This window comes from Bos javanicus, chromosome 14, assembly GCF_032452875.1.
Source record: "Bos javanicus breed banteng chromosome 14, ARS-OSU_banteng_1.0, whole genome shotgun sequence".
Classification (NCBI taxonomy): Eukaryota; Metazoa; Chordata; class Mammalia; order Artiodactyla; family Bovidae; genus Bos; species Bos javanicus.
Genome location: NC_083881.1, coordinates 2,757,807 through 2,776,933, shown reverse-complemented (window position 1 = coordinate 2,776,933; position 19,127 = coordinate 2,757,807). Strand labels below are relative to the sequence as shown.

General features: G+C 46.2%; 1 protein-coding gene across 19 annotated transcripts in view; it reads right to left on the bottom strand.

Annotated features, from left to right (window-relative positions):
• The window catches only part of PTK2 (protein tyrosine kinase 2), a 192,754-nt gene that overhangs the window by 120,144 nt on the left and 53,483 nt on the right, over positions 1 to 19,127 (bottom strand). For 18 of the 19 annotated variants that reach the window (XM_061438488.1, XM_061438469.1, XM_061438476.1 and 15 more), the window contains one exon: positions 9,668 to 9,894. In XM_061438488.1, the coding sequence (XP_061294472.1) occupies positions 9,668 to 9,862 (195 nt within the window). In that variant the 5' untranslated portion in view covers positions 9,863 to 9,894. Of the gene's footprint in view, positions 1 to 9,667; positions 9,895 to 19,127 lie in introns of those variants that run through there. The other variant, XM_061438489.1, reaches the window with a different exon arrangement.

The window sequence follows — 19,127 nt, the reverse complement described above, 5'->3', positions numbered from 1 at the left end:
AGAAAGGACCCTGCTGAAGAGCCATCCACAGCTTCAGAAGAAGAAGAACTCTCACTGGATCTATAGCCTACAGAACTCAAGCAGGGGGACTGAAAGTGAAAATCGCATCCGACTCCTTGCGACTCCATGGACCATATGTTCCAAGGAATTCTCCAGGCCAGAATACTGGAGTGGGTAGCCTATCCCTTCTCCAGGGGATCTTCCCGATCCAGGAATCGAACCGGGGGCTCCTGCATTGCAAGCGGATTCTGTACCAGCTGAGCCACCAGGGAAGGGGGACTGGGATGAGCATAAAGCATCCCTCTGGCTTCTGGATTCAGGGCCGCTGAGAATTCAGTGCAGGCTGAGCACTACTAGAGGGCATCCTGAGGGGCACTTGGGGAACTGGGAGGACAGAACCCAGATCCAGCCCCAAGCTCGCCTGCAAACCTGTGCTCTGGGGTGTGAGCTCTGTCTACAGAAGGGACATCTTTTTCTGCTAATTCTCTGAAAGGCGACTTGTGCAGCCTCTCCTTGCCAACATCCAAATCCCTGGGGGGCAAAAGACAGGAGCTGGCGCCTCTTTCAAGCTCCCACAAAAGTGCCTTTGTCTCCTGCTGCTGCTCTGCCAGCTCACTACCGAGAGCACACCGACTCTCGTCACCCGGCCGTCGCCCCTCGACTCTACGTCCCCCAGCGGCAACAGCTCCAGAGCAGCCCTGCTCCTGCGAGGGCTCCGCACCACACCTGCGCCTCTCGTCCTGTTGCTGTGCTCCTGGTTGGGCGATCCCTCCACACCCAGATGCAGGGGGGTTAAGGCAGGGTGCAAACCATTCCTCACACTCATGCTTGCCGTTGACACCCCAGGAGGAACCCCACCTTCCCTGGGTGTCTGCCCTGGTGACGTCTCGCACAGGTTACCCTCATGTCTCTGACTCATGCACACACACTGGAGCCCACCTGCAGAGAAGCGGTGTAAATTACAGGGATTTGATCCAAAAAATGTGGTGCTGACTAGGGGGGAAAGTAGGTTCCTAGTCTTGAAGTCTTAATGGAACAGACAGTATTTCCGTCAGTTCACTTGATCACACTGCCAAAAGACACCACAATAATTTTAAGCCTAGGCTTGTGTACCCAGAGTCCCCAGACTGTAGGATCTGGTACCTAAACCTGATCCTACAGTTAGCAATTTCACTCTCCACTAAAAAAAAAAAGAGCAATAAACACAGACATTTCCTTTTATTTCACTTTTTGCTTTCCATTATGCTTCCATATTGATTTCGGTTCTACTTCTCATTCTCCAGGACTCTCAGAAATGTCACTTCTCATTCCATAGGGATAGCAGCCAAGACTGTGAGTATAGGAAGTACTTAAATATTTGATGCTGAATGCACGTAAGTACTCAGTAACTAAATAAGTAATTCTGAGAACCAACGATTCGGTCTGGATAACTGAACAACTTGAGAACTAAATACTCCAACACCACCATATCCACAACACACTCACATACGTCAGTATATGTGTGTATGATTTCTGGAATACGTATCTTTAGGAAAGGGACTGTCTCTGGAGCACTGACAGGATGAGGGCTTTTAATATGCCACTCATCGGATCCAAATTAAATTTCTCAGCCTGGCTTTAAAGGCTCATGATAAACTAGTCCTACAATACACAGAACAATACTTAGCTACTCTGTAGCCTCTGTTGACTCATTTATATCACAGCCCAGGCCTTGGAAACACATAAATTTTCCTGACTGAATTCTCATGTTAGATATTCACAGGGTTCTTCCCAAATTTGAAAATAAAAGAAGCCAGTGTCTGCATGGTGCTCACATCTCATCACGAACACAGCAATTCAGCCATTTTACTACTGGGGAAGGGTTATTTTCTTTTTTAGCTTCCCTGTTTTGGGGCAAAATGGGGATGGAAGTGCAGGTAACCCTGCCACAAGCACCCTTCCAGCTGTGGCCACACACATGTACAAATGCTGCTTAGAAACAGATGCACGGGGTCAAGAGCTAGTGACAGTGTGATATTTTGATAAGTACAGCCAAGCTGCACACCAACAACACTACACCAACTACAACTGACAACATTACAGACTGTGCTTCATCTTACGCCAACACTGATCTTAAAATGCTTATCAATTCGTCTGTCAACAGACATCCAGGTTGCTTCCGTGTTCTAGCTTTTATAAATAGTGCTGCAATGAACAATGGGATACATGTGTCTCTTTCCATTTTGGTTTCCTCAGGTATATGCCTAGGAGTGGGATTGCTGGGTCATATGGTGGTTTTATTCCTAGTTTTTTAAGGAATCTCCATACCATCTTCCATAGTGGCTGTATTAATTTACATTCCCACCAACAGTGCATGAGCGTTCCCTTTTCTCCACACCCTCTCCAGCATTTGTTGCTTGTAGACTTTTTGATGAGGGCCATTCTGACTGGTGTGAGGTGACACCTATTGTGGTTTTGCTTTGCATGTCTCTAACAATGAGCAATGTTGAGCATCTTTTCATGTGTTTGTTAGCCATTTGTATGTCTTCTTTGGAGAAATGTCTGTTTAGGTTTTTTTCCCACTTTTTGATTGGGTTGTTTGTTTTCTAGCATTGAGTTATATATGTGCATTTTGGAAATTAATCCTTTGTCAGTTGTTTCATTTGCTATTATTTTCTCCCATTCTGAGGGTTGTCTTTTCACCTTGCTTATAGTTTCCTTTGCTGGACAAAAGCTTTTAAGTTTAATCAGGTCCCACTTGTTTACTTTTGTTTTTATTTCTGTTACTCTAGAAAGTGGGTCATATAAAAAGGAATGCATTTGAGTCAGTTCTGATGAGGTAGATGAACCTAGAACCTATTATACAGAGTGAAGTGAGTCAGAAAGAGAAAGATAAATATCATTTTCTAACGCACATATACAGAATCTAGAAAAATGGTACTGAAGAATTTATTTACAGGGAGACTCAGCAATGGAGATACAGACATAGAGAACAGACTTACAGACATGGAGAGAGAGGAGGAGAGGGTGAGATGTATGGAAAGAGTAACATGGAAACTTACATTACCATATGTAAAATAGACAGCCAATGGGAATTTGCTGTATGGCTCGGGGAAACTCAAACAGGGACTCTGTATCAACCTAGAGGGGTGGGGTGGGGAGGGAGGTGGGAAGGAGGTTCAAAAGGGAGGGGATATATGTATACCAATGGCTGATTCATGTCAAGGTTTGACAGAAAACAGGAAAATTCTGTAAAGCAATTATCCTTTGATAAAAAAAGAAAAAGAAAAAAGAAATTCAGGAAGGCAAGGGTGTAGTGTGAAAATGAGAGAAGAGACAGATTCTGCCAGAGAAGCAAGAGGAAGAGAAATGCCCAGGTACACATTTTATTTTTCCTTTTTTTTTTTAATTTTATTTTTAAACTTTACAATATTGTAGTAGTTTTCCCAAATATTGAAATGAATCCACCACAGGTATACCTGTGTTCCCCATCCTGAACCCTCCTCCCTCTTCCTTCCCCATACCCTCCCTCTGGGTCGTCCCAGTAAAAATCATTCTGGCTCTAGAGAGGAGAAATAGCTAAAAAATAAAGTTAAGGACACCTAATAAAAATAATTGCAGCATTTTAAGGGGAAAAAGTGGTGGTTTGAATAAGGGGAGTAGACACAAAAATGGATAGAAATAAATGTACTTTAAAAATATTTTGTAGGTAGAATAACCAAGATTTGGTGACCTTGAGAAGATATCCAACACGAGGATAAAAGAAAAGGAGATTAATGCATTCTGCCTCAGATAGATAAGATGTTTATGTCATTCAGTGAAACACAAACTCATGTGAAGCGGTTTGGAAACAGGACGGCAAAATGACAAGTACATTTCGATGGATTCAGCTTTTTAGAATATCCAAGTAGAAATGCCCAGTAAGCACTTGGTTATATGGGTCTGGAGTTCAGGAAAGCATGTTAACTGATTAATCACAGGGTAGGATCAGTATACTCTTATTAAGTAGGCTAACTCAGGGCATTTCTAGTCACTCACTCATTTAATAAGGATTCACTGATAGCTACTTGGTCTGAACATTCTTGCAGATGTGGGGTTCTGAGGAAGGCAGACACAGTACCATCCTTATGAGGTTTGGAAACTGGAAGCAGAAGGTAGGGAAAATGGCAGTGGCACCTGAAGCTATAACCACTTCCGTAAGCGGGCTGAATTTGTAGCGCACAATCAGCAAACAGCGTTATTATTTAACCACCACTTCCTTCAAAGAGACTCTGTAAAATTTCCCTTCTTTTGTTTTTTTTCCTTTACAACAGTGAACATCTTTGCTAGGTCCTGTGGCTTTTAATCATTTCCATTTATATAAGGAATTACACTCCTTTGAGTCATATATGGAGACTTTTTCTGTAATTCTGTAAGTGTATTGTATTATGAATCTAACCTAAACAGTGTCTCCTCCTAATAGCAAATGATACTGAGAGAGAGAAAAAGAGAACACTGAAAAACTTAAAAAAAAAAAAAAAGTTTATCAATTTGATGGACCAAGATTGGCAGGGTTGGGTGGGGGGGGTGTTTTGTTGTTAAAATTTTAATTTCCAAGGTTACTAACTAGTGAGATGAAGCTGTCATTCTGTTTTTTCTGGAAGTTCCTGTTAGGATTTGCTTGGTTCAACTTGGCCACTTATCATTTAGACAGTGCTCTGAAAGGAAGTGACCCTCTCCTTCCTTGGGTGGAGAGCACTCGTGCAGCTCTGTCCTTCGCGTCCATTTACTCATGATGTGTGCCCCTGCCCTACTCATTCAGTGATCACCTAGAGAGCTAGGTGCTCTGGTCTGGTGCCAGCGATGCAACGATGGCAGGATGTGAGCCTGACCCTTGAAAGTCAAGAGCTGAGCAGAAGGACGTGACAATGAACAACGGAGCAAGAGAATCCGTCTGTGAAGAAGGTAAGGCAGGGAACAAGACAAAAGGGGTATCTGATGCGTTCAGCTCTCTCCTCATGGATAACCTGAAGCATTTCACTGTTTATTAGAGGAGACATCTGAGGCCATGAGCATAATTCTCAACACTGCCCATCTCATCATTCCTATGAACAGCCAAGTACACTCATCAGGACGACATGTCTTTTATTATGTCCAGCGGTCACTGTTCTCAGTGCGCTCTCCTTCAGGTGCTCTTCACATTCAGGAAACCAACAGGTTCCTACCATCTTCTCTGACCACACCTGTACAGGTCAGAACCTATCATCACTCAGCAAAACAAGATGCAGAAATCCAGCCCTGCTCTGGAGAAGGCAGCACATCTCCTGCCCTTGGTCCAGCAGCAGACGCGGGGCCCTCCTAACGGTCCTCAGGACAAAGCAGGCACTTCTGTTTTCATGATCTACAGTCACCCTTGGTTCCTCGTTGCTGCCATAACAAATGGCCACAAACTCAGGGACTGAACTAACACAAGTGTGTGACTGTCCAGCTGTGCAGATCACAAATCTGAAGTGGCTGTCACTGAACTAAGACAAGCATCAGCAAGGATGTGCTGTGTTCTGGAAGGTCCGGGACAGGTGACAAGGAGCCAATCCCGTAGGTCCCTGGGGGCCCCTGAAGAACAGGGAGCTCCTGGGACTTTTGAGCAGATTACTGACGAGAAGACTGAAGACCGGCACGTGAGAGAAAGACAGGAAGCAGGAAGTAAAAGGGGTGGTGCCAGGACAGAAGGCCACAAGGCACAGCGGGAGAGGAGCAGGCGGGGCTCCTGCAGGGCTGGCGTTCACTCCAGAGAGGACGGTGTGGAAGGCTCCGAGTGGAGGAGTGATGTGCTCTGGCTCTCGTGTGAACAGGATGGCTCAGGTGGCCGGGCTGTGAATAGACGGGGCAGGGACAACGGGGAAGGCGAGCAGGAGACCGCAGGGCTCCAAGAAAGGTGTGCAGGGGAGGCCCTGGGAGGTGTGGGTTCCAGGTACATATAAAGACAACATGGACAGGACAAGCTAACATACTGGACGCTGGGTGTGAGCAAAAGCAGTGAAAGACGCTGCACAGGGCCTACTTACCTAAAAGAAGGGGAAACCCTTCATCTGAAGCACTGGATGGCTCTTCTGGAGAAGAAAAGTGAAGACAGAGAAGAGAGGCAGAGACACAGTGTGGGAGTGTCAGGTCTTCAACTGAAGATGAGACCAACCAGAACGGGGTGCCGTGTGGACTAAGCAGAGTGCAGGATGGAACCACGGCCACGGCTGTAAGGACTGACAAAGACCTAAGAGGCCAGAAGGGGCTGGCAGGTTGGGCCTGGGCCAGCCTCTGGCATTCACTACAGGACTTCCTTCCAGGTCCACATCTCTTTGCGCTCCAATATGTCATTTACTTGAGTTTTCAAAGACAGCCTACAGAATGAACTTTCCACGTCCTTATCGCTCTTATAGACACCTTCATCCCGCATGTTGGTGGCTGACAATGTACCTGGTTTAGACTTCAGAGACACAAGGTGTGTCCCCCAGGGCCTCTGAAGACCCTGTTTCAGTGCTACCCTGCATCTGGCATCGCTGGTAACAGTCTGATGTAAACATCGCCCTTCTTCCTAAGTAGGAGACTTCTCTGGTAGAATCTGGATCTTCTCCATACACTAACCTTGGCTCTTCTGCACTGACCCCAAACTTATCTCCAGAGCTGCCTGGAACATGGCGCTGACACTAGCCTATGGTCAAGAGAAGTGATGTTTGTGACCATGAGCTACTGATTACTCGGGCAGGACACACGAGCCTGTACCCCTGCTTAGGAATCATGACTGCATTTACAACTTGCACCTAATGTTGGCGGCACATGGCCACAGGCGAGGCTGGTTATGGAGACGGAGCGTGCCCGTGTGCCCATCTCACAGACCCCACCTCCTCACACCCAGGAGCTGCACACGTGGCTGGTGACAGCCCGGAGTGTCAAGGCCACGAGGCCCAGGCCTGTGATGTCCACAGCCCTTCAATGAGCACAGTTCTCCTACTGCGGCTGCTCTATACACTCCACCTATTCACAGGGGAGGCCTGTGAATCCTGTCAGCAACCACTATATTATTAGTGTGTAATTAGCACATATATGTAATAGGAGTAAAATTTGTTAATTAAAGAACTGAAAACCTCTGTAATGAATTATAACAAGAATCCTGAGTTTTCCTGGTAAAAAGGAATCTGCAGAGGTTTTGGTTCTCCTGAGTTAAGCAGCCTCTCAGAAAACTACTTTCTACAGAGCATAGCTGTCCAGCAGGGACATAACGCAGGCCACGTACACCATTTAAAAATTTCTAATGGCCACATTAAAAAACTGCAAAAAGGTACAAGTGAATTTAATTTTAATGATACATTTCCTTTAACCTAGTATGCCAAGAACAAAACTAACAGATTACTGATGAGATATTTTACATTCCTTTTTCATATTAAATCTCTGAAATCTAGGGTTTATTTTTACTTTGTTGTTGCTGTTCAGTCGCTAAGTTGTGTCCAACTCTCTGTCACCCCATGGACTGCAGCACACCAGGCTCCCCTGTCCTTCACTATCTCCCAGAACTTGTACAAACTCATGTCCATTGAGTCACTGATGCAATCTAACCATCTCATCCTCTGCTGCCCCCTTCTCCTCCTGCCTTCAATCTTTCCCAGCATCATGGTCTTTCTCTACTGAGTCGGCTCTTCGCATCAGGTGGCCAAAGTATTGCAGTTTCAGCTTCAGTCCTTTCCAATACACTTAGAAAACATCAAGTCAGACTAGCTACACTTAAGTATTCAGTAGTGGCATACAGCTTCCACATTGGGCAGTGCAACGACAGGGTCTGAGACTCAATCTAATTACTAAGCAACTCTAGATAACGATAAGCTATCTCCTTTCAGAAAATGGTTGGCCTTCAGATCCATCTTAATTTACATGAAAATCCTGCATTTTCAGATGTTACAGCACTAGATAAAAGTGGGTTATGAGTAATTCCCACCTGCCATCACATTGATCCAGTATCATGTGGATTTCATGCTATTCCCGGGGAGGGCTGGGGTCAATCCATGCCAATCGAGGTTTCTCTGCCTCATGCTGAAAATCAATCACCAACTGCTAAGACTTGCTAAATTCTAAACACTGATCAATTACTATGAAGTAGAACAACTTGCTCTTTGGCCTCATAGATTTGCTAATATTGATCTTCACAGAAGTCTGAGAAATATGTTCTCATAACTTATGTGTTTCTATCTGATTTAAATTTTTCTTCACAATACGAATGTTTTGATGCTGGTAAGGTTCTAACACTGGCTGAAGGCCGACACGTGCCCAGTGATCACTGGTTCTTTCCACGGTATAAATCCTCTCATGTGTAGCACGCATATTAAAACCACAGCACATCTGTCACGGAGCCTTCCCAAAGTGAAACTCCTGATATAAGAAACTCTTAACATCTCCTAAATGTCTTGGGAAATTCATAACCTTTGAAAGGCTCCCCTCCTGCACAATACTCTGAAATCTATTAAGGTTGATGCAATGGTTTAAAGAATTTCCTCTCTTGTATCTGAAATTTATACAACTACAAAATGCCCTAACAGCCTTCCCATAGACGTTACATGTACAAGGTTTCCTCTCCAGAGATTGCACTTATAAGGTTAAATATGAAACAGAGCTATAGATAAACTAGAACAAGTCAGCAAGTATCGTAAAAAGTTTGTGAAAAGAGACTATTTCAAGTACAGCACATGGGTAGATAGTGACGCCTATTTCAATCCTAAGTGAATGACTCTTTTAATAATCCATTTGAATAGTCAGTATTACAGTACCATAGATGTAACAATATTACATATAGTTTATATGTAATATATAGCCTTAAGTCTAAGTTCTACCACTTCCTTTGTTGTACTTAAAAATAGTTAAGGCGTGTAAGTTAACGAGTAGTAAATTAATCTCGTTAAAAGGGAAGGAGTATATCTGATGGTCCTCCTCACTGGATGCTTGTCCTCCTTAAAGATGAATATGGACTAAGCAGAGGAGCAGCAGGGAGGAGGGGCTTCCTCAACACTGGATCAAATAAACATCCTGACAGCTTGCATTCCGAACTTGGTTTTCTGAGTCTGGTGATCACTCCTTCCTCTCAGCCACCTCTGCCTACGCAGTGCTGCCCCACAGCTCTTCACCACCCACTCTCACCAGCGCCCGGAGGGAGCTCGTCCAGCGACTCCCACGTTCACATGCAGTGACGCCCCGCGGGCCTGGCCCACGGGACCCACCCGCAACAGACTGGAGGCCATCCAGGCAGGGTCTTTCACATCCCCAGAACCTCGTCAGGCGTGTGTATACAGGAGACATTTGTTTTTTAAGAATCTGTCCTGTCTGGAATCGTGCAAAGAGATTCAAAATTACACTTTCTAGAAAACAATTTATTTTAACAGAATTAGAGGCTATTTTAATTGTTTTGTTTCCTTACATACTTCAAAAATTTTCTAAAAAACAGGAAAGAAAAACAAGTCAATGGCATTATATATGATGCAGTTATTTTTCTAAGAAATTTTACATAAATTAAAACTCTAGTCAGTCACATATTAACTCAGTAAGTACTACAGAGAAAAGCTAGCATCGCTGATATATTGGAATAACAATTATTACCCTGCCTTTTCGGTGTGTGCCATTAACATTTAACCTAAACACACACTGAGGGTGTATCCCAGGAAAACATACTCACCCTGACGTCGGTTGCATCTCCATGCCTGATAATACTGGCCCAAGTGGTTGGCTCACTGTTGCTTTCAAAATAATGAAACACCTTTAATACTCGCTCCATGGCCCCAGGAGAACGCTCCACACCAGTTCCCAGGTGAGTCTTGGTACTTGAACTCGGCGTGTGATTCAAGTTTGGGTCAAGGTAAGCAGCAGCCATTCTTTTGCTAGATGCTAGGTATCTGTCATATTCTGGAGAAGAAAATAAGTTTTATCAGTGTACAATATTTGAAATCTACTGGTTAAAACGGATTTTACTGATACACTAATGTAACAACACTGTTCTTTGCTCTCTCCCTATGACGTGTTGTGTGCAGGTGAGCCTGAGGAGACCTGAGACCTGCACCTGGATAATCACTCTTTCCCACCACCAGCCCCCTCCCGCCACTCCCCCCACCTCCACCCAGAGCAGCACCTGATTCACAGCAGCATAATAAATATTTGTTAAACAAATTACTTCAAGTCTGGGAACCTTATTTCACTTCTGTTCAAAACTTGCTGTTATCTATAAACAATGTAACACCACCACCCCCTTTAAATCACAGACTCTAAATCTGTCAGAAATATCTCATAGGAAAGCAAAAGGTGTTAATTTTACTGCCTATTTTCAAAATCTTTTATTTTAGTGATCTATTTTGCTCCCCAAATTAGACAGTAAGGATGAATAAATATAGTATCAATTGCTTCCTGAAAAGAAACATGCCATCTTTGGAGTGGTCAGAAGAAATGATACACTAGTGGTAAAAAATCACTACAGTTGACCCTTTAATAAGGCAAGTTTGAACTGCCCAGGTCCACTTCTATGCAGATCTTTTTCAATAGTAAATAAACACTACAGACCTACACAATCCCTGGTTGGCTGAATCCCCAGAAGTGGAACCGCAGGTGCAGAGGAGCCCTCACACAGGGGGCTGAGCACAAGTTACACACGGACTTTCCCTGCACGAGGGCTGGCACCCTTACCCTACGCTGCTCCTGGGTCAGCAAGATGCGTGATAGGGAGCGTGTCAGGGAGGCGCTAAACCAGAAACAATGCACAATCCAGATACCCCTGTGGCCAAAACTCAATGGCAAAATCCTAAACCTCTAAAAAGTAGGTCTAAAGTTTTTTGGAGGATAAACCGTTGTGATGTCACCATGATAGAAGCTGCTTTCCATGAAGAATGTGGTTCTGCTTTATCAATTCAAGCTTTGACTTGCTTGTCAAAATTCCATTTGTGCTATAAACTCTCAAATTGGCCAACACCTCCACCTTATCAAGCCTTCCTCGACCTTTCTGGACAGTTCCATGTGCAAGTCTGTTCACCACCACCCACCCTTACTGGTGGTGTTCCTATCTGTCTTTCTGCAGGACTGAGGATTCAGACAGCCTGGCATGTGGGTTGGTCAGTCTGTGGGACAGAGTCCACTATGGAAAGAGAAGTCCCAAGTGCTGTTCTCTGCTATACTGACTCCTCTGCTTCCAAACAATTAAGAGAATTCTCTGCTGTTTGTGTGGTTCTCTACTTGGTTTTGGCCCATGGCTGAAGACATACAACTGGGGCTGCCAACTCTCTGTCTCTAAGTGAGAAGAGCCTTCACCCTCCTTCACCAGAGAGGTGGGCTCCAACTGGAGTTTGTAGCTGCAGCCCTCTGCAATCTGTGGCTGGCTGCATTTTTTTGACCTTTTCAAGATTAACCTGTTACAGGCACCTGTAACTGGTTAATATCTTTTGAATATCTTTTTCAAAAAACTATCAAAGAGGAAATGAAAAGGTTTTTAAAGTTGGTTTACTTGTGTAATTTAGACCCCTATTCTTCAAACCATCAGTGGTAAATGACCAGCTTTGTTTTCATTTCCAACCTGTCACAAACCATACTTTGTAAAATACAATGGAGAGGAATTTCTAGAAAAATGAAATTTAAAAATAGAAGACATACAAAAGCCAAGAACAAAACTTCTATCATTAGAGTCAGCGAACGTAAAACTACCATCCAGTTGCTATGGTTTCCAGACGCCTGTGCCAGATTCTGCCCGTACTTGGTCCTACACTGTGGACAGTCCCAGCAGAGCCCCAGTCTGTGGGCCACCATCAGTCGAGTCCCCGCTCAGGCACCAGGCTGCCTGGGGCAGCAAGAGGCCAGCGCCCGCTGGACTAGGAAACGGGAAAGCGGACGGCCTGTCAGTGGTGGCTGCCGACCTTCCAGCTTCAGGACTCCCTTTCACTCACACACTAACTTCTTTCTTGGGAGAACCAAGGCAATCCCAAGGCAGGTAGGTGTGAGGACACAGGAGCTGACAAGCCTTGGCACTGACCCCAAGGCTCATTGCACAATCCAGTATGAATGCTCTGTGAGACAGCACATTAGAAAAAGAAAGAAAAGGACGAGGACCACAACAAGTCTTACTCCGGAGCTGCCTGGCTTACATTCACTATACATACTAAGATCCCACCAAGGGAGTACTCTCAGTAAGCTTGTGATGAGCTGGCCCTTTAATAAAGCTGGAGACGCTTGCCAAATTATGAGAAGTGAAGAACGCAAATTGCTACAGCTAAATTTTTTTTTTAATTAATGACATCAACTAGCTTGAAAAGTTTTAAGAATTTGATAATAACCCTAAAGTAAATCCTTAAACAACCTAGACAAGTGTGAAAGTTTTCTCCTTAATTTTGTTCTTTCATCCATGATTGGGGTTTGTTTTCTCATAAAATGACTAACCTGGGTATCCTAAATGTCCCACAGTGATTTTACTAGACAGAGAAGCTAACATTATTTAAATGTTTGATATTGTAACATGGAAGGATATATATGAAACTCTAGTACTTTGGCCACCTAATGCGAAGAACTGACTCATTGGAAAAGACCCTGATGCTGGGAAAGATTGAAGGCAGGAGGAGAAGGGGACGACAGAGGATGAGATGGTTGGATGGCATCACTGACTCAATGGACATGAGTTTGAGCAAGCTCTGGGAGTTGGTGATGGACAGGGAAGCCTAGCGTGCTGCAGTCCATGGGGTCACAAAGAGTCGGACACAAGTGAGCGACTGGACTGAACGGAACTTGGTATTATGTCAGTGTGTTACACTGTGTATTTTCAAACTCTCCCCTTTCCCAGTGCTCTTCTTCCAATGTGACTCTGACGCCTCTTTCAAGAGGCACAGTCTATGTTCCTTCCCCTCAAACTTGAACTGGCTTAAGACTAGGCTAAGATACACCCTAAGCTAGGTCATTAAAGGCAACACCAAAAAAAAAAAAGGAAAGAAGGAACCGAGGTTCCCACGGTGGCCCTGGGATGCTCACTCACAAAGTCCACCACCACACTAGACAGAAGTTCAAGCAACCCAAGATCAGAGCTCCAAGAACCACAGCTCCACTGAGCTTCCCACTGATGGGCGGCATCACCTCTGGAAAACTGAGACAGAGCCCCCTCGAAAGACCCACGGGCTCCCAGCTGTGCTGCCGCAGACAACACCATACAGTAGAGACGAGCCGGCCCTGCTGAGCCCTGCCCAGACTGCAGACCTGAACACAACAAAAAGCTCACATCATCTGAAGCCATCACGTGTCAGAAGTCTTGTTTTCAGCAACAGACAAGTGATACGGTGTATGTTCAACTAACGTATGCAGCAGTGATTCTTCCTTCACCTGGAAGTGTGGGACATAAAACGACAACCAGAATGCTTGCCTCCTTCTTTGCACTGTTAAAGATACATCTTTCCAGTGCCTGGACAAATCTCACATGCCTTCCTAAGTTTGGGTCACCTTCCTTCTACATTTTATTCTTTGTAATTTCAATGTCATGAAACACCTGAGTGCTTCTCTAATGCAAACTTTTTGCCATGTCACTTCCTCAGTGACATCTGTTCCTGTCACAATTATTTTCTTCACTTAAGTCAATAAGACATAAAAGACACCTACCTTTACTAAGTTCTTTTGGCTGCAAATCCAGAACGTCTGGCTCAAAAGCAAAGTCAACATTCCTAGAGTTGGCTATTTTTCCTGTAACTTCACGTATGTTCGATTAGAGTTCTACCAAGTTATTTCCACCAGGTAGTTAAAGTTTTTGCCATACTGTGTACTTAATTTCTAAGATCCCTAATTAGTTAGAAACCTTAAAAGTAACTGAATATTGGAGACTTAAAAAAAAAAATCCTAAGGAAATCAAGAATGGCAAAATATAACATATATGTAAAATCCAAATTAATAGAGTGCTGATAAGATACATGTATTTCAGATTGAAAATTAAAAGCATTCAGAGTATGGTAACCTATTTGTTTATATTTTAACTGTGACCTGTCGTGGTGACAGAAATCAACTCAGGTTTCCTTTCCGGGGGCACCGACTGCAAGGGGCCAGAAGGGAGGCTGCGGGGAGCTGATAACCTTCCAACACGGATTCGGAAGGGGGCAGAAAACCTGGGCCAGGCTATGTAGGATTTATGTACTTTACTGTATGGATGCTGTAACTTCAATTACACATCTTTATTTACAAATATGAGAACAAAAAAGGTTTGTCAGAAGACTCTTATCCAACAACTGACCAAAAGAAACATGCAGTGCCAAAGCACACTAGTTAAAATTAATTGCTCGAGCCACAGTCACAAATCCAGCACAGAAGCAATTCACATGGACACATTTTATAAATGCCAACTGTTCTCGATATCTGCATTTCTGCCTCTGCCACTCTCTTACTGGCACATGAATGTGCTATTTTGAAAAACAACTAAAATATGTGATGTTTGCAAATATGAAAATACTCATTTACCATCTTTTTATGAAAGGAGTTTTTAACTGCATTTATGATATATGGCCCTACATATACACATGTACGCATACTCAAGACAGATGTCTTTAAGACTCTATTGAAAAATATGGGACACTATCGCCAAAAAACGCAAAGATACTTATAAGCACAAATTTTTACACGTGGCTGCAAAATTCATTTTTCCTTAAAACTGACACATGAAACCTAGCTCTAAGATTAACAGTCTAGCCAGTACCAACATTCATTACAAACAATTGAAATTGCCACTTACTGAGTGGCTCTACATGCAAGGCATAAACACAGAGTCTCATTTAATTTCATTTTCACCACAACTGTTAGAGGCGCACAGTCCTAGCTCCATTAGCAGGTATAAAGTCTAAAATAAAAGTCACCATAGTCCAGGAACACAAAGCTACTCAGTGGTTGGGTTGTGACTGTCTGAGACTGAAGCTCTGAAAAACTCTTTCAGTTCAGGTACGCTGTGGGGGCCCATCAAGTGGCCTAACGACATTCTCTGCCCCTAAAATCCTAAAGCTCAGTGACACAGTCCACTGCTCTCAGCAGGCACGGACACACAGCTCTTCACCACTGCGTCCCAACAACACTGGCAAGCACCGAATGTATACGACGGATCACGAATGACAGGGAGAATGTTGTGTGAAGCAAGACCCCAGCCTGCACAGGACTGTCAGGGAGAAAGCCTGTGAACTGCACTTCCTGTCGCAGGCACACGTCTGCCACAACTTCTCTGGTGTCGACTGGCCATGGTGGAGTCACACGACAGGAGGAGGGCCATCTCCCCAACGTTGCCAGTGGCATTCCATAAGCAGCTACTGGGATGAAAAGAACGGACGGCAGTGTGGCTGGCTGGAGCGCTGGACAGAATGGGTGCCTGGGTGAACCCGTGCCACACGACACAACCCCCCGCAGGTCTCCTGGGAACAGCAACGCTGAGCCTGTCGCCCTGGAGCCAGGTGACTCCCAATTACCACTGAACACATTAAACATGACAGACTTTCTCAAACACTTCTTTGTCACTAAATCTTCCAGATGAAAGAAACATGGTTAAAATGTTTTTCTGTATTATTTTATAATTAAAATACTTAATGATGTAAATTAAAGTAGAATTCATCAAAGCAGATGATCAAAATCAATGTAGAAAACATACATTAAATTATTCCTTCAGCACTTCTAAGTTCACGTCTAATACACCACATACAGCATCAAAAAGCTTCGCCTGTTTAGGAAAAGATTCCCTCAAAGAGTCCTTCACACAGCAGGACCGCCATGACCCGATCGCCCCTCTCACACAGTTGACTTGTCTCTTTCGCACGGCAGCCCTACACAGTGGTGCCCATCAGTCACCTCACTTACATGTGTGGTCACTAAGGCACAGAGGTTAGGCAACTGCCCAAGTCACACAGCTGCGAGTGTGCATGCTCACTTCCACACCAGATCCCAGCCGGTCCAGGGGCGAGCCACAGAGCCTCAGCACAGCACACAGAGGGTGTGCAAGCCCCTGCCCAAATGGACCCCACGCCAACCAGTATCACCATGCGATCCCTAGGCAAGTTCAGTCAGCTAGGTTGCTTGCATCAAAAGCACTGAACTACCTTCTAATTTTATTTAGTGTATCAGGTACTTTCCACCTACGAACTCGGCCTTCCCTGGCCCTACATGTAATGCACTCTTCCAGGAACCCCTGACGAGAGGTCCTCTGAGAAAAGCCACCACAGACAAGTGCACTGAGCACACGGTGCTGGGGAGAGGCCAGGGAAAGGAAAGGTCCAGCTCAGACCTGGGACACGGTCGGGGTTCCTACACAAGGTGAGTTCCAAGCTGGGGTCCTGAGAGCGGGCATCAAAACCTAAACCTGACAAAAGACAAGGTGGCTGGTGTGGCGAGAGCGCCCCGGGAGCCAACACGGGGCCAGAGAGGCTTCAAATTCAATCAGCAGGGGAGCAGGACAAGGCCAGGTTGCAGAGGCAGGTTCAGAGCCTGGCCGCTGTTAGGATTTGCACCTGGGCAGGCATTCAAGTCTGTTCGGACCAATCTGAAGGCTTCTGTTATAACCCAGACAGGACTGACTATGGCCTGAGACCAAAGATTTGAAAGCTATAAAAAAAATCCAAGAGGACAGGATTGATCAAACTGCATTTCTAAGACTGAAGGAGACAGTGGCCATTCTTCTGGCTTGGGCAGCTAAGTGGGAAGGCGATAGCATTCCACCGAGATAAGGAACATAAGAGGGGCAGACCTGTTGGTGGAGGGGCTGGGCAGGAAGGAAAAGATCAATTCCGCTTGGTATTTGTTACTGGGAACAACAAGCCAGATGAAGGAGGCACTTCATGCCTCCTGTTACAGGAGGGAACCAGGGAGCCGGGACTTGTGGACGTTTCCTCTGGAAGCGGGATGAGGGGAGGGCCACCACAGCTGCTCGCAGGCTGGGGAAAGGGGGCCTGACACACGCCTCGGACATCGTGATGCGGGTTCTCTAAGCCGTCTAAAACACAAACAGATTTCCCAGCTGCACTCCTAAGGAAGAGGAGTGAACCTGCCTGGGGAAAACACTCCCGCTGGTGCGCTCTCTCCCACGGCGGCGGGGGGGGGGGGGGGGGGGTGGGGAGGGGTGTTGAGGGGGGGCGCGGGGGGGCGGCGCAGCACTGGGCAAATCTAAACAGCATGAGGCGAGCACTCCCCGTCTAGAGCTGACCTGCTGTTCACAAATGAAGAGCGACTGTCATAACATGCAGAGATTGATCTCGACTGTCTGATTTGAAACATGCTATTGTAAAGGTCACTCATGAGACAGGGGCCAGGGCTCAGAGGTTTACTTCAATTATTATTCATGCCGCATTTATGCCAGGACTGTTCTATGCACTTAAAAATTAAATCATTTAATCCTCTTAATAACCTTCTATTCCCCACTTTCTGGATGTGGGAAGAGAGAAGCAATTTGCCGAAGCCCACAGGCCTGGTGAACAGGGCTCAACCAGGCAGGAGAGCTGCAGAGGCCAAGCCTTTGCTCAGCAAGGCCTGCCGCCCAGGTGTGCTGAGTCCGCACCCTTGCTTGACAACTCGGTCACTAGCAGGCCGCAGCGCTGCCTGGCAACACAGCAGCACACAGCCGAGCAGCCGTCCTCACCCTCCGTCGCTGCCACCCCCACGCCCCCATGCAGGCTCTGCCGAGAGCCAGCCGCAGGGGGCTGCTGCTCCTGCCTGCTCTCTCACAGCCAGCTGCCCCGGCCACTTGTTCCTGCCGGGCCCCTGTGGGCAAACGCAGGGGACACACTTCCCTGAGAGTAACGGGTTCTGCACAAACATTTACTGAGCCAACTTCTGCTGCTGCTGCTAAGTCGCTTCAGTCGTGTCTGACTCTGTGCGACCCCATGGACTGCAGCCTACCAGGGTCCTCTGTCCATGGGATTTTCCAGGCAAGAGTACTGGAGTGGGTTGCCATTGCCTTCTCCTCTAGTATGGATTTAAAAAGCCATAACTCTAACCTGAAGAGCATTCAGTCTAGTTAGGAGAGCTGCACACACACACACACACACACACACACACACACACTCTGTCTCACACATGTGGCTAATGACCGCTATAACAAGTATTATTTAAAAATTAATTGTAAACACTATTTTTAAAGATCAGTATCACTAACCATAAAGCCACTAGAAAGAACTCAGTAGTTATTTAGTTTTCAAAAACTCTGCACCACCTTTCTCAAGGCTTCTGGCCACGCAGACCTCGGCTGCTGCAGGCAGACAGTCACCTGCCCAGGAGGCTCCTGACCTCCTGAGCGAGGAGGAGGCCGAGAGCAGGACAGACCGGTTCCCTCCTAGGTGTGCATTTCACCGCAGGGGGGCAGGGGAGCATGCTCTGGTGAGGAGAGTGAAAGGGCAAGCAGGGGAGTAGCAGGAGGGTCCCATTTCACACAAGGTGGTCAAGGGGGTACACTCATGTCTTACTGCCCAAACCAGGAGAACTGGCAGGGCTGGGGGTGGTGAGTGTTAAACAGATAAACCGGGGCACACACTTTCCCCACCTTGCCGAGAAGGGCGTATCTAAGCCAAAACCCCATGTCCTGCTAAAGCTCTAGAGCCACGTGTGGAGAAAATCCTGGGAAGAACAAGCGGCCCCTTCCCCAAACACAATGAGGATGAGTGAAGGGTCTGAATCCCCACTGGACCAGCCCTGTGGGTGAGGGAAGCAGTGCCAACAGGACTCTAAACAGGAGTGAAGAGGGTTCACGGCGATGCTCCGGCCACGACATCAGAATCCTGGACACGGAACGCACCCCTGCTCCTCACCGTCCCCTCCCTCCCTGCCCTCCCTGCAGCAGCAGAAACCTGTTACTGTCATGTTCCTGGTTTACCATAAACCCATACACCAGACACACCTGCTCCCTGCGGGGGACACAAACAACTGCACCAACACTTACACAGTGAAGTCCCTACGAAGCGAGGAAAGGGACCAGCACCAGGGAGACACTCAGGGAATCGGAGCCGGGTGGCTGGGGCTTCACAGAGGGAACTGTGACCGGAGACGTGTCCCAGGAGGGGGACTCGCATCCACACCTGAGGAGGAGTTCAAAGAACTGGCGGATGGCGCCCGAGGGTGAGGGGGCAGAGGCAGACGATGTGTGCCTCCCGTAGGGTGGGGTAAGGGGAGGACGGTGC